Raw genomic sequence first — 13,903 nt, 5'->3', positions numbered from 1 at the left:
ACTGATGTTTTAAAGGTTTTTGAATAAAATTTTATTTTTTAGCTATAATAAAAGAAAAAATAGAAATCATCCCAAGAATTATTTTATATGGAAAAGAAAGACCATTAGCATTTTGTTGGATTTCTTTACAATGTTATTTCTGTATTACATATCCATTCACATTAATGTTGGCATCTATTATATCAAAATTGTGTGCCTTCCTCTTTCACTTAATATGATCTAATATCCTTTTACTACCTCTAAAATCATCATTCTATTAACTACACGATATATCATAAAATTTACTGTGCTTTATGTACCAAATTTCCTATTTATCAACATTTAAATTGCTTACTTGGGATGTGTATATGTGTGTATGTGTATGTGTGTGTGTGTGTGTGTGCAATGCTAAATAATGCCATGGTGAGATCTCTTACATAAATTTTAGTGTTTATCTCTAGTTTTAGAAGTTACTTCAAGTGTAATTACCATTGCACTTCTCTGATGTGAACCATTTTAGTACTCTTGATAGCAGTTGCCAAATTATCCAATCTACATTCCACTGATGTGTAGGATTACCTTCCTTATTCCTTATTACAAGTTTCTGATCTTTGCCAACTTGATAAATAATAAGCTACTCTTTAATCTATATTTTATTTTTAAAATAAATGCATTGGTGCTTTCCTTTTGAAGTTTCTTTTGTTGTATTTCATTGTGTGAATGTTACGTTTCTATATTCAGACCTATATACATTACCTTTGATAATATCTTCATTTCTTCAGAAATTAAGATTTTTCTTTTCTCTCCTAAGGAAATGTGCATGCAAAAAGGTTTGGGGATATATGAGTTCTTCTATGTGAAAACCAGGTGTCCATCTGACTCATGCTGTTATTGCCCCCACAGTTGCTGGAGAAGGGCCTCCCCAGTATGCAGCAGCCCCTCCTCCAGGTGATCTATAGTCTGCTCAGCTACATGGACCTTTCAGTCATTCCTGTCAAGCAATTTAATGTGGAAGTCCTAAAGACCATTGAAAAATATGTGCAAGTGAGTATTTGAACAACTTCACTTATGAACCAGGATGTTGCCAAAGAGTTATTCCAGAAAGATTGAGACTTTGCAGGCAGTTTGTACTTAGCTTCAAATTTTGAGGACTACCAGGCCACACATGCATAACACATGGAGAACAGCCACACAGAGGTTGACCACTCCCTTCATGGCACAGTGAAGGGGAAGGTAGGTCCAGGTTCTGGTGTGTTCCTGAGTCTTCAGAGGACACATTTCTACCTCTTGGGACTTCAAGTGGGATATTGAAAGCACACACTTGGCTGGAAGGATAGGGACAGATCTTATTTAGAGTATCCTATTTCAGAGAAGTAGACAGACAAAGGAACTCAAATGTGTCAGATTTTAGGCCATGTTTTAGCTATGTAAAGGGTTAATTCTGAGATTAAAATCATCACTGTAGGGTTAAGGTAACTTAGTTAAGAAACTTGAACATATGTACATGAAAATACTCTAACAAATAAACATGGGAATATACTTGGTAAGTTGTAGCATTTAAGGGTAAATGCTAAGTTTTCTCTGGTTAAAATATTGACAAAGCCATGCAATGTAAATTTTAGACATTTTTTTCCATCCTCACTTCATCAAATCACAACACTTGCAAAAATTAGTTAATGCTAAAAATGATCTCCAAACTATTTTTTTTTCTTTTTTAAGTGACATTGCTCCAATAACAGTTGTGCCACATATTAGGCATTCGGGAACACCTTCTCAATGGGCAACACTCACAGGAGACAGAGGGTCAGGTCACAGCTTTCTATTAATGTGCCCATTCCACTGGCTTATTAGGCTGCCCATGGGCCATCTCTGCCCCCCAATATCTTATCTTGAGTGGTAGCTGATTTCAAATTCAAACTGTGACCTCCCATGTGCAGGATTTAACAGCAAAGGAAATGTGTTATAGTTTATGATTTTATTCCAAAGCCTAAGCATTTAATAATAAAAACTTTTATCAAACTTGCTTGTCTATGTTCAATATTTTTGTGAGAGAAACACCTCAGTCTGCCTAGGAATTGCCAAGAATCAAATATGGTAAAATAAATTGAGTCTTACAGAAACAGTAGGTGTTGATAATCTGATTAGAACAGGAGGGCATTCCAGAATGTGGGAATAGCGTGACCTAAGAAGCTATGAGACCTTGCCTGACTTTGGGAGCTTTAAGAGTAGGCACACGCACACACACGCACACGCACACGCACACACACACAAACACACACTCACCCCGTAAGCCATGCTTGTGTGGACCCCACCCTGTCCACCAGAGGGAGCTCCTGGAGGAATTTAGGCAGGAAAGTGGCATGGTCTGAAGAGTTCTAGAAAGATCCCTGTAACTGTAATGGATGTGATAGTCTTAAGTAGAGGCTGCAAGCAGGAAGGCCAGTTACAAACCACTGGAATAGTACTAACAGAGGCCAGAAAAGATTCAGCTGAGCTAGTGCAGCAGGAATGGAGCAAAGGATATAAGAGAGGAGTTAAGAATGGCTCCCAGATTTCTGGGTTAGAACACAGGGGAGATACTGAGCAAGGGGAGAAGAGGGCTGAAAGCCGAGATTAGGGACTCAGAAAGCAAATGGGGCAGAGAGAACCAGAGTAGTAGGAAAGGGCCAAGGAACTCTGGAAACTGGAGGCGGGGAGAATTTTGAGAAAGAGTGAATGGTCAGTAGTACAAAAATGCTTTGGGGATTGTTTCGTTGGTTTGCTTTGTTTTTTTTCCAAATTAAGGAGATACCTCATTAGCAAAAATGGTACCTTGTTATTTTTGACTTTCATTTATTTGAATATAGACAAAATTGGTCTTTGTGTGCTTGTTTCCTAAATGTAGTTCATGTTATATATAAATTGTCTTTTCATGTCATTTGTCTTTCTCTTGTGGAATTTCATGCATTGTTTTAAATCAGTGAATCCTAACTGGTCACAATACATTTCAGTAGCTACCATTTTATTAGCTTCAAAAAATGAAATTTTTAAACACTAATTGTTTTGTTTCCTTCAGAGTGTTCACTGGAGAGAAGCTTTGAATATACTGAAGCTGGTAGTTTCTCGATCTGCCAGCCTAGTTTTGCCTTCCTACCAGCAGAGTGACCTCTCAAAAATAGAAATACATCGTGTATGGACTAGTGCTTCTAAGGAATTACCTGGAAAAACCCTGGACTTTCACTTTGACATTTCAGAGGTATGTAAACTATTTCTGTAAACTTTAGCATGAATATATATTGGCAAAGGTCAAAAGTAATTGCCTGGAGAAAGGGAAACTTATGTTTACTTCAAATGGAGACTTCTAAGGTCTAAATTAGGTTCTGTTTTTAAGAACACATTGAGTGTCAGATTCACTGGGACTCTCTACTGGCAGCTTTTAAAATAGAAATAGCCTCGGTTACATAAAAATGATTTTTTTTTTGTGGGACCCTCACCAGTGGCTGGGGATCGAGCTGGCACTGCAGAGGCTGCCTTGCAACCCAGCGCTCAACCGCGGCACCACCAGGGGAGCCCTAAAAATGAATTTTTAAAAAGATAAATTTAAAACGGCTTGATCTTTAACATTAAGCAATGACCTTCACTTATTATTGATCTGACAACTGCCATGTACTGTCTTTACATCTACAACCTTGCAGAACTATTAATGAGCAGTCCCTATAATTTCCATTCTCTTTTTTAAAGACACCAATCATCGGGAGGCGATATGATGAACTGCAGAACTCCTCTGGGCGTGACGGGAAGCCTAGGGCCATGGCAGTAACCCGAAGTACATCTTCCACCTCATCAGGCTCCAACTCCAATGTCCTTGTTCCTGTAAGCTGGAAGAGGCCCCAGTATTCTCAGGTATAGAATCATGGACTCCCAAGATTGTAAGGGAGCCTAGGGGATCTTTTGAGCCCAACTGCCCATGTGGTAGGGAGTTCCTCCTCCCAACGTTGCCATCTAGGCCTCCACACTTCAGGTCCAAGGCAACCCATTTTACCTTTGACAGCTCTTTACATTGAGTCGAAGTCTGACTCTTTCTTTGAACCACTGGTCAAAGAAAAAGAAAGGTTTAGAAAAAGAAAGCTGATGTCTTGTTCATATGGTAGTCCTTCCAATGTTTAAAGAAACCCTACCCCCTCTGCCACTCACCCAATGAGTCCTCTTTGCTCCAAAATATTAGATCCTAGTTCTCCCAGCCAATTCTGGATGATGGGGCTGCACAGCCAGGACAGTTCTGGCCTCTGCCCTCTGAGCATGCACTCCAGACTCCATGCACAGTCTGAGCCATACAGAGCACAGTGGGCTAGAGATCTCTCTCTAGTTTAATTTTCACAACTTAAGACTGTATTCAGTATATGTGTGATAGCCATTGGACTGTCAAGTAAAACTGCGTTATTCAGGACTGTATTATTTGGTGACATATGACAGAAGCCAAGTGAATAATTACCTTAAGTAAAAAAGGAATTTATTAACTCATTGTTATTAAAGGTAAGCACAACTAGACTGTAATGTCAAATTCAGGAACTGGGTTCTCTTCCTCACCCTCTCTCTCTGCACTTAATAGGAGAGGAACCCTTCCCGAGATAGAAATAGGGACTGAATTACTGGAACAGGCAAAGTGGGTGCTGAGCAGGGAAAACACTTGGTTTGCATGCACAGCTGGGCTCACCTTCACTCTCAAAGGTCAGGGAAATGAAAGGTACGCAGTGTCTGCAGAACAGTCTGTTTCAGTGAATGCCCATTGTGTTGCTGAATAAGAGATTTGGAAAAGAGAAGAAAAATATACAACCCAATTCCAAATGCCTCTCTGTTGATTCCCCTTCCAGAACTGTAAAGTGACCACTAAAACTTAAGGAAATTGCCTTGAAAATGACACTATATTGACTGTCCCTTCTATAATTAGGAAGAGGCTGAAGTGAACCAAGTTCCATTAAGGACAATCTGTGAGTGATAATGACCTCCTGGCAGTCTCCACATAAACTTAAATCAGATTAAAGGGGGAAATTATTTGAAAGAGGATTAGGAAGATTGCTTTAAGAGTGATTCTAAGGTACATTAACATGTTTTAGGTCTGGTTACTCCTTTTCATTCTCAACTCACCAGTCATTCTGAGCCCGGTTTATCTATGTCATGGCTCCATGTGTATGGGCTAAAAAGAAGGTTCATGAAGAAAAACAAAAAGTTGAATGTGGTTAACTTTAGAAACCATATTTTGAAAAAGACTTAATAGGGCTTACAAATAATTGAAATGTTTAATTTTTCAGAATGTAAAGTTATTCTCTATTTTGAGGAAAACAAGTTTGTGTTGTAATGTAGTAGAATCAATTAATTCAGGTGGAAGAAAAGCCTTGCTAGTGCTGAAGTATAGCACACAAGAAAAGATTATCAAGGAGAGTAATGAATATTCGCTGAAACCTGGGATTGATTCCCCACTCACTAGGGAAAACTTATCAGTACTGTCTAGTAGTGACATAACACAAGCGTCATTTTAAATTTTCTAATAGTTACTATTGAAAAATGTAAAAAGAAACAGGTAAAATTAACTTTAATAATGTATTTTTCTTATCATACTAAGTTGTTGTATGTTTGGTTATCTCAGTTCTCACTGGCCACATTTCAAGAGTGATGGCTCTGTGGGCTAGTGGCTGCAGAATTAAAGGATATTTGATCACAGAATCCCATGATTAAAACCTATGTGTGTTTTTCTTTTCTAGAAGAGAACAAAGGAGAAGTTGGTGCATGTCCTTTCCCTGTGTGGCCAAGAAGTAGGACTAAGCAAAAATCCATCAGTGAGTTACAATATATTTATCATGTATTATTTTTACTTTGGTATCCTGTCTCTTTTACCTTTGTCCCATGTTTACCTTTCGCTATATAGTGTAGAGGATTCAACTGAGTTACAAGTGTGATATCTGCCACCTGGATCAAATCTCTGGATTATTTCTTTATGATTCTTTTTTTAAGTTTTATTATTTATTTATACAAGATCCAGGGTACAGGCCAGATGCGTAGGAGGGTGAGAGGATTCACCATAGACAGAGTGGGGAACAGAACAGGCAGACTGACAAAATACACTGCTGAGGGAAGCAGCAGGCAAGACAGGAGAGGTCTGCTGCACCATGTGGGACCCTCGTCAGCTGGCCAGGATCAAACTAGTACTGCAGAAGTTGCGGACAGCTTCACAGTGCAGCGCTCAACCGCCTGAGCCACCAGAAAAAAAGGAAAGTTTTTTTGGTTACCTGCTCCAGTTTCTCTGTAAATAAACTGTTATTTTCCTTTTTTAATTTCTTGCATTTTTTAACAAATATGCCCACACTCCCTTAAAATATATGTGACTATCTCCTGTACCCCTATATATGATATACATTCCTTTGGGGTATAATTTCACCTTTGTACACACACCTCTTCCTATGATGTCATTATTTTACAATACACAATAAGAATGAAAATAATATATTAGCATGTTTTTTACTATAAAATCCTTCTACTGTTTTATAGTAAAAAAGAAAAATTTGCCTTTGGACTTTGAAATGAAAGAATGGTAGAAGTACTAGAAGTTAACTTTTGAAGCATTTATAAAATTTGGAAAATTCAAATTGTGTGTGAGTAGCTAAAGCTTAGGGTTTGGTTTGACCAGATAATTTTATATCATCTTTTTCACAACATCTTTATTAATAACCAAAACAGAAATAGCAAACTTAAAAAAGTCCCTAATTAAGAATTAGCAAACAATTTCTCTGTGGAGCTATTTTTTAAATCCCATATTGTATTCACTAATGTAGTACATGAGCAGGTGAAATATTAGAGGTTTATAAATACTTGGTAAAGTGCAAATTGATGTTTCTTATCTGGGCAAGCATCCCAGCCAGCCATCAGCTAAGTATGGCCTCCTCTGAACTCACCTTTTTAGTGTTATTGATCAGCATATTTGTTGCTGTTCCTGTGACATCATTTAGGATGGATGTCCATCCTAATGATGGACAAGGTGGCTGCCTCAGGGGTAGAGGGCACCTCCAGCCCCCAGAGAGAGAACAGGAGCTCACAGCCTCCGCGTTGAAGCACTGTCACCAAGGACCATCCTGACTGCCATTATGGCTGATAGTCTGAGGCCACTCTAGCTGGAAATGTTTCCCTGGAGTACTTTACAAAAACAAATAAGAAAAACAATATCACGTGGGAAAAGGAACCTTCAACCAAGGAAGTCAGAATTCCATTCTCTTCTCTCACTAACTAGCAGATGGGCCCTCAATGCCATTTACCTCAGATAGCCATTTGCACATTCTGTACAAACTTGCATCGTGTTTTGTTTTGTTAGAATATAGTACAAAGCATATGGCTATTTTCAAACACTGGGAGAAAAATATCTATTTACAACCCAGTTGCTCTTTTTACCCTTTTTTCCCCATGATGAACAATATGACACAATTTTTTTTCTTACATCATTGTTCATTTTTGTACAGTAATTGGTTTCTCCCCTCAGGTGTAGTCCCCATAGTTGTCACACCACCACAGCACCTGTGATCCATCACCATATTCCCTTTTGCTCTTCCTCCCCTGTTTTGACTGCTCTCCCTCCCTCTTTTCACTTTTGAGAGCCAATTGTTACATTTAAATTCTTATAAATCATTTTTTCATTTGTCAAGGAAGGGTAAGATGTTATAATGGTTGTGTAAAGAATTTTGTTCACAAATTTGTTCACAAATTATATTGTTCACTTTCATATTAGTCTCTTCAGGTGAGGCTAACTATTTAGGTTCATTTGCAGTTATTATTTCTACAAAGGTCTATTAAAATGCCCCCATGAAAAGAACCTAAACATAAAGACACAATTTTAATACTGAAGATTTTAACAGGAAAAAGGTTTGGTTTAGTTGGGTTTGGTTTAAAACAACAGGATAGAAATTTAAGTATAAATTATGAGAAGGGATGCTCATTTACATATCTGTAACTAAAAATGAACACATATTGTACATTTTGATTATTGTTTCTTATTCCTTACCAATTGCTGGTTTAACTCTTAAAGGGTTAAATCTTTTGCTCTCACAGCTGATTGGTATCAGTAGTCCTTAAATTATTCTGTGATAATATGTATTTGATGTGTGTGTGTATGTGAATGTGAACAATTTTGAACCTCAGTCAGTTCAGAAACAGTGGGAAATTTCTTGGCTGCTCTAGTTTATGAAACACATGCGCAGTTTTTCTTACACACATACACACACACACACACATATGCACACACACTCAAATAGAATTCAGTCTTCATTAAGAAACAGCAATTTAACTTCTGGACATTTCCCCAGGCATGGACTTGCATCTCTGCCATGAGTTTAATCAGAAGGCACCTGTCCAACATAAATAATGAAAGAACATTCTAAAAATACCCACTTAAGGAATTAGGTGTGTACTGGAAATACAGTGCTATAAAGAGCCAATTAGTTTTCTTAGCACACACAACCAAAGGGAGGACTGTTTTCTCAGGAGAGGACTCTCTGATTTGTAGGTGATTTTTTCATCCTGTGGGGATTTGGATCTGCTTGAGCACCAGACAAGCTTAGTGTCTTCTGAGGACGGCGCCCGAGAACAGGAGAACATGGATGACACAAACAGTGAGCAGCAGTTTCGAGTCTTTAGAGACTTCGATTTCCTAGATGTGGAACTGGAAGATGGAGAGGTACAGTGTATTCTCTGTAAAAATAATTCACTCAATCTTTTCCTTGACTAACAAAAGTTTCTTTTTACCTGCTAAAAGAGTTCTTACAACAGTCTTTAATTGGAAAGCTATATACTTTATTTTGAATCAACTTATTCAAAGTACAGCAGCTTAACTTTGGCAAAAGTTACCACACCCTTCCTGTCTAAGCCCACAGCAAAAGCTGCCAAGTTATTTCTAAATGGCAAAGAGCTAACTTTTAATGACCACACAAAGACTGTGTGTGTGTGTATAGTCCAAAGCTGAACTAAAAAAAAATTCACAAAAACATTGAAGTTGTGAGTCTGTTCACGAGTACCTGGGCAAGATATGCTAAGCATTTAACTATTTTAAAGGTGAAATTGCTCTAATTCAATTACTTCAAAGTTTGCCTGCCACAACATGAGTTGGCAGCCCGAGGGCTTCAGCATCTTCAAGCTGTGTTTGATGAAATTGTTAGAACTTGAAACTAGATACAGGATGCACAGAGCTCTTGCCTCAGTTTTAGGTAATAGCTAGTGTGCCAGCACCTGGAACAGCAGAATTCAAGTCTCGGCTGGCAAATGTATATTCACTTATTTTGAATGATAATCATAGTAATAAGATGCTTTCAAGCATGAATCATGTTTTTGGAAAACTAGGAGTGAAAGAAAGAGCATCTCTGCTACTCTTATTTCAATAGCTTAGGGGAATGTTCCAGGTAGTTTTTTGCCTTATGAGATGAAAACTAAATCACTGAAGGGAGATTAGCATATAAAAATAGCTGGTATCAAGCCAGGCGCGTGGTGTTGCTCAACAGACTTAGCCCACATATAAATAAGTATACAAAGGACTTTCTGCTAGTCTTCCAATTAAAATGGAAGCCCAAATTCAAAGCATAGTATATTCGTTGGTGGGTAGGCACTTCCTAAATTGACTGTAAACTTTTTGAGAAATGATGCTTCAAGTACTTGCATAGCTTCCCTAGAAGGATGTGGCTGCTGACCCATCTGCTTCTACTAAACTGAGACCAAGGAGCTCTCCACTTTATCTTCCCTGGCCCACTGAGAATTCTAGATGTCTGCACCAGCAGAGAATATTCATATCCACAGAATGAAGATTGTTTTCTTTACCAAACTTCCCCTGGAAAACAGGGGTAGAGGGCAGACTCCTTAAGGAGTATAAGGGCACTGACCAAAAGCCATCCTATACATGTCAGCTTCACCTTGAGTTGTTCTAGAACCAGTAAAAAGTGTTGTCGTTTCCTGTTAATCATAATTCGTAATAGAGAGATCATTCCCTAAATGCAGTGAAGATTTTTTTAAGTCTAAAACAAAATACAGTTGTTTTAAATACTTTCAAAATATCTCTGAGTCACAGCTATTATGGGCTGACAAAAGATTTACTCCCAGATCTGGGCAACCAACCTAATTGTGTCTATTCTTTTTCATTAAATAGTCTGAGAATGTAGTGACTAATATCAGCAAGGGTTTGCCCGGGAACTTTTCAGAATATTAAAAGGTGTTGGCTATAAAATAACCTAAGCAGCAGATAGGCCATGATGAGACTTCTTGTTTTGAGCAGAATCAGGTGATTCCCATCTTTTTGTTTTCCAGCGATGACCTTCATTCATTTCCCCGTGACATTAAAGAATTTCCTCACAAGTGAATACTTAGGCATTCCAAAATAAAAAGTGTTGAGGACACCAAAGTTGTCACTGAGGTAGAAAGCTATTTCAGAAATCATATTCACTATGGCTATATTATCCACCACTAAGAGCTTTGGAATTTCTGGTGTTGATACAGACATTTCTCTTTGGGGCCTGTGTATCTTTACTTTTTTTTTTGAAAAATACATCTATAGAAGTATATTTTGTTAGCACTGTTAGTTGGTGTTATGTTAAAACTAAAGACAAATGAGCTTAGTGTCTTTAATATAATCATTTTAAATAGAACTTTTATTTGTTTTTCTGTCCATTCAACCTGCTACCCAGGAACTTCAGGTAAGATTATGCTATTTTTAATTCAGATATGCTAGCAGATTTGCATCTTTGCAGATAACAACGTAATTGCTTTTTCCTCCCTTCTAGCATAGGTATGCCTATTTGTGTGTATATTTACATAGAGGTGTGTGTGTGACTTAAGATGTATTTTTCTTGGCTATTCTAGTATGGAAATACTTTCTAAAGTATAAATACAAGGTTTTTTTTTTAAGCCTTTATATACCTAATTCTTGAACTTGCATGATTATATTTCTTGAGAGAAAGTGAGTTTTCCAGTATGATCCATGAAAATACTAAAATGTCTGCTTAGGCAGTTGTACAACTGGATGGGTTTTGTTCTTAAATTCTTTCATTAAAGGTGAAATCACCAAGCTGCATCTAACAATATGCCATCTATACTTCCCATCGAATCCTTTAATTTTCCAGGAAGTAGGAGCTATCTTTGTATGGAGATTAAAATTTTAATCCAAGTGAGGACACTTTTGCAAATAAAAGGGTGTGTTAATAATAATTACACTCAGACAACAGCCATGAATGAGCCAGGATCATCCTGGGCAAACTGATCTATGATCGCCCTACACCTATGTCTTAACAGACTTACTCTACGTAGAACATATTTTGATCACAGTACACCCAAGTTCACAGAGTCCCAGTATGAAAAAAATTATTTTACAGAAAATTATTTCTAACATTTTATGAATGTTCAATCATTAGTACTTTCTCATCTTAATATAAATCCTTTATATAATTTGATAACTGACACAAATTATTCATAATTAACCATCTCCTAAATTTTCTCACACATAAAAAAATCTGATATTATCAGTAAAACATTATTTTAACTTTTGACCTTGAATGCATATAACATAAGATGCAAATTTGACATTGGCTATAGGAAAAATTGAAGGTCGCTCTCCCTCTAGGGGTATTCTGCGCCATGCTGAGAAGGCCTGGTGGACTTTTAATTGCTATGGACTTTAACTTCGTCTAAATGACAGTACTGTTCCATCTTAAATCCTCATCCATCATCAGGGAAACCATTTTAACACACTTGCCTCTAGTGGAGCTATTGCATCCTCTAGCAAGACATCCAGATATTATTCCTGCAAATATAGGTTCCCTGACTCCCACTCCTCATATCTGATTGATTCAGGTCTTCTCTAGAGGTGCAATCAAATCAGCAGTAACAGCTACCTGTGCCCCATAGGGCATTCTCTGACTCTAGACATCTCTCTTTCTCTGCAAGCTTGTGGTTATGTCTCGGGTTCAGCTTGAGAAACTTCTAGAAGTGTTACCTAAGAGAGTTCATTCAACCCATTCATTGATTTTGTGCAAGAGATTAAGTTTTTTGAATTTGTGTTTTATATTTGTATTTGTAAATTTCAGTAATTTTTACATTCTTCAATTTTCTCTATGTGGTATCTGCATTTTTCTCTATCATTTTTCTTTACACATTTTATTTTTCCCACAAGTCTTTTCCACTTTTTTTTTTTTCATTTTTTCGCTGAACTTTTTTTTTAAAGATTTATTTATTTATGCATACAAGAGCTGGGGTACAGGCCAGAGGTATGGGGAGTGAGAGGACTCATCAGAGACAGAGTGGGGAACAGAACAGGCAGATTGACTGAAATACACTGCTGAGGGGAGCAGCAGGCGAGTCAGGAGAGGTCTGCTGTGCCATGTGGGTCACCTTCCTGGTCAGGGATCGAACTCATGATGCAGAGGCTGCGGATAGCTTCATAGGTTGCGTCTTAACCCCCTGCGCCACCAGGGAGGCCCTGAAGTAACTATTTTAAAATCCCAGCATAGGGCCTCCCCTGGTGGCACAGTGGTTGAGTGTTGGTCTACAAAGCTGCCCGCAGCCTCTGCAGCGCCGGTTTGATCCCTGGCCGCCAGCGAGGGTCCCACATGGCATGACAGGCTTCTCCTGCTGCGCCCGTCGGTCTGCCTGTTCTGTTCCCCACTCTGGCTCTGGTGAATTCTCTCACCCTCATGCTTCTGACTGTACCCGGTGCTTGTATGAATAAATGAATAAAATCTTTAAAAATTAAAATAAAATAAAATCCCAGCATAACAGCTTTTTCCACCACACACCAAAAAAATATTATTTGGTGCTCACTTGTCACAGCTGATAGAGGTAAAAGGTACAGATACAATTATGAAGTATGAAAGTAATATTCTGAGTTAGCTTTATCTTTAAGATCAAACAGCCCTAAAAATAATCATAAACATCATAAATGGGCATGAATAATGATAACAATTTCTATATCATATCTAGAATGTGTTTAGGATTTGTACCTGTCGCTTTCCCCCATGAATAGCCAAAACACTTTGGAAAAGCTAAGCATCTACTATATAAGAGATATGTGAGAATGTCAAGTTTTGTTTCATTAGAAGCCAGAAAAAATAGACTCTTAAACCAAAGGAATTAATAAATTAAATGGTCACTAATTTTAATAGTAATCTCCATCTCTCATATTATAGTATTATACTATTCACTGAGTTCTCATCAAACAAAGCTATTTTATTTCATATTTCAGTGAACTGTCATTCAGTGTTTCAAAAAGAATAGTAAATAAAAAGATTCTGAGCTAGATTTTATTCAGATTACCCATGTGTTTAGGTTAAAACTTACTTATCCATGAACTAGGTAATAATCTTTTTCATTTATTCCCATCTTAACAGAAAGAAAAATAAAATCCAAATTAGTTTCTAGAAAAAAAATTGTTATTCAGATAAACTGATTTAACATCTGCTGGCTTGTAGAGAAAGCCCAAGTACAATTAAAAGCTAAATTCACAGTTATACCACCACATAGTCCAGTTCTCAGTAAATCAAAACATACATGCCACCAATCATACCTGGTACCAAGTCAGTCATTTCCGGGCCAGGGAAGTACTATTTTCCATGTTGGGACAATTACGTAAAAATGAGCCAAAAGTGCAAGTTTAGCCGTGCTGCCCAGGCCTCTGCGTATGCATGACCTGTCAAACTTTGCCCAGCTGCTCTCTGATATTCTTTAACTCTGCATTTTATCTGTGAAAACCGCTGTGGCAGAAACAGGCTGGAATGTTAACCTAATGCTCTTTAACTTACAGCCAAGGGGTGTGGAATGTGCTACAAGCATAGCTCCTACTATTCTCCTGAAAAAAATGCTAAGCAAGCAGGGTGCCACGCCTCTTTTGACCTTGTTTAGTAGCAACATTCTCTTTCCTAACAGACTTCGAAAC

General features: G+C 37.7%; 1 protein-coding gene across 2 annotated transcripts in view; it reads left to right on the top strand.

Moving 5' to 3' along the window:
- Positions 1-13,903, top strand: part of FRY (FRY microtubule binding protein) — a gene marked incomplete at both ends in the record, with an annotated part of 249,052 nt that overhangs the window by 199,933 nt on the left and 35,216 nt on the right. For both annotated transcript variants that reach the window (XM_084236045.1, XM_084236046.1), the window contains 5 exons: positions 883-1,023; positions 3,035-3,214; positions 3,700-3,861; positions 5,718-5,792; positions 8,504-8,674. In XM_084236045.1, the coding sequence (XP_084092171.1) occupies positions 883-1,023; positions 3,035-3,214; positions 3,700-3,861; positions 5,718-5,792; positions 8,504-8,674 (729 nt within the window). The remainder of the gene's footprint in view (positions 1-882; positions 1,024-3,034; positions 3,215-3,699; positions 3,862-5,717; positions 5,793-8,503; positions 8,675-13,903) is intronic.

The sequence above is a fragment of the Talpa europaea genome (genome assembly GCF_964194135.1).
Source record: "Talpa europaea genome assembly, chromosome: 6".
NCBI lineage: Eukaryota > Metazoa > Chordata > Mammalia > Eulipotyphla > Talpidae > Talpa > Talpa europaea.
The sequence above is the reverse complement of the archived record's forward strand: the minus strand, read 5'-3'. Positions and strand labels throughout refer to the sequence as shown.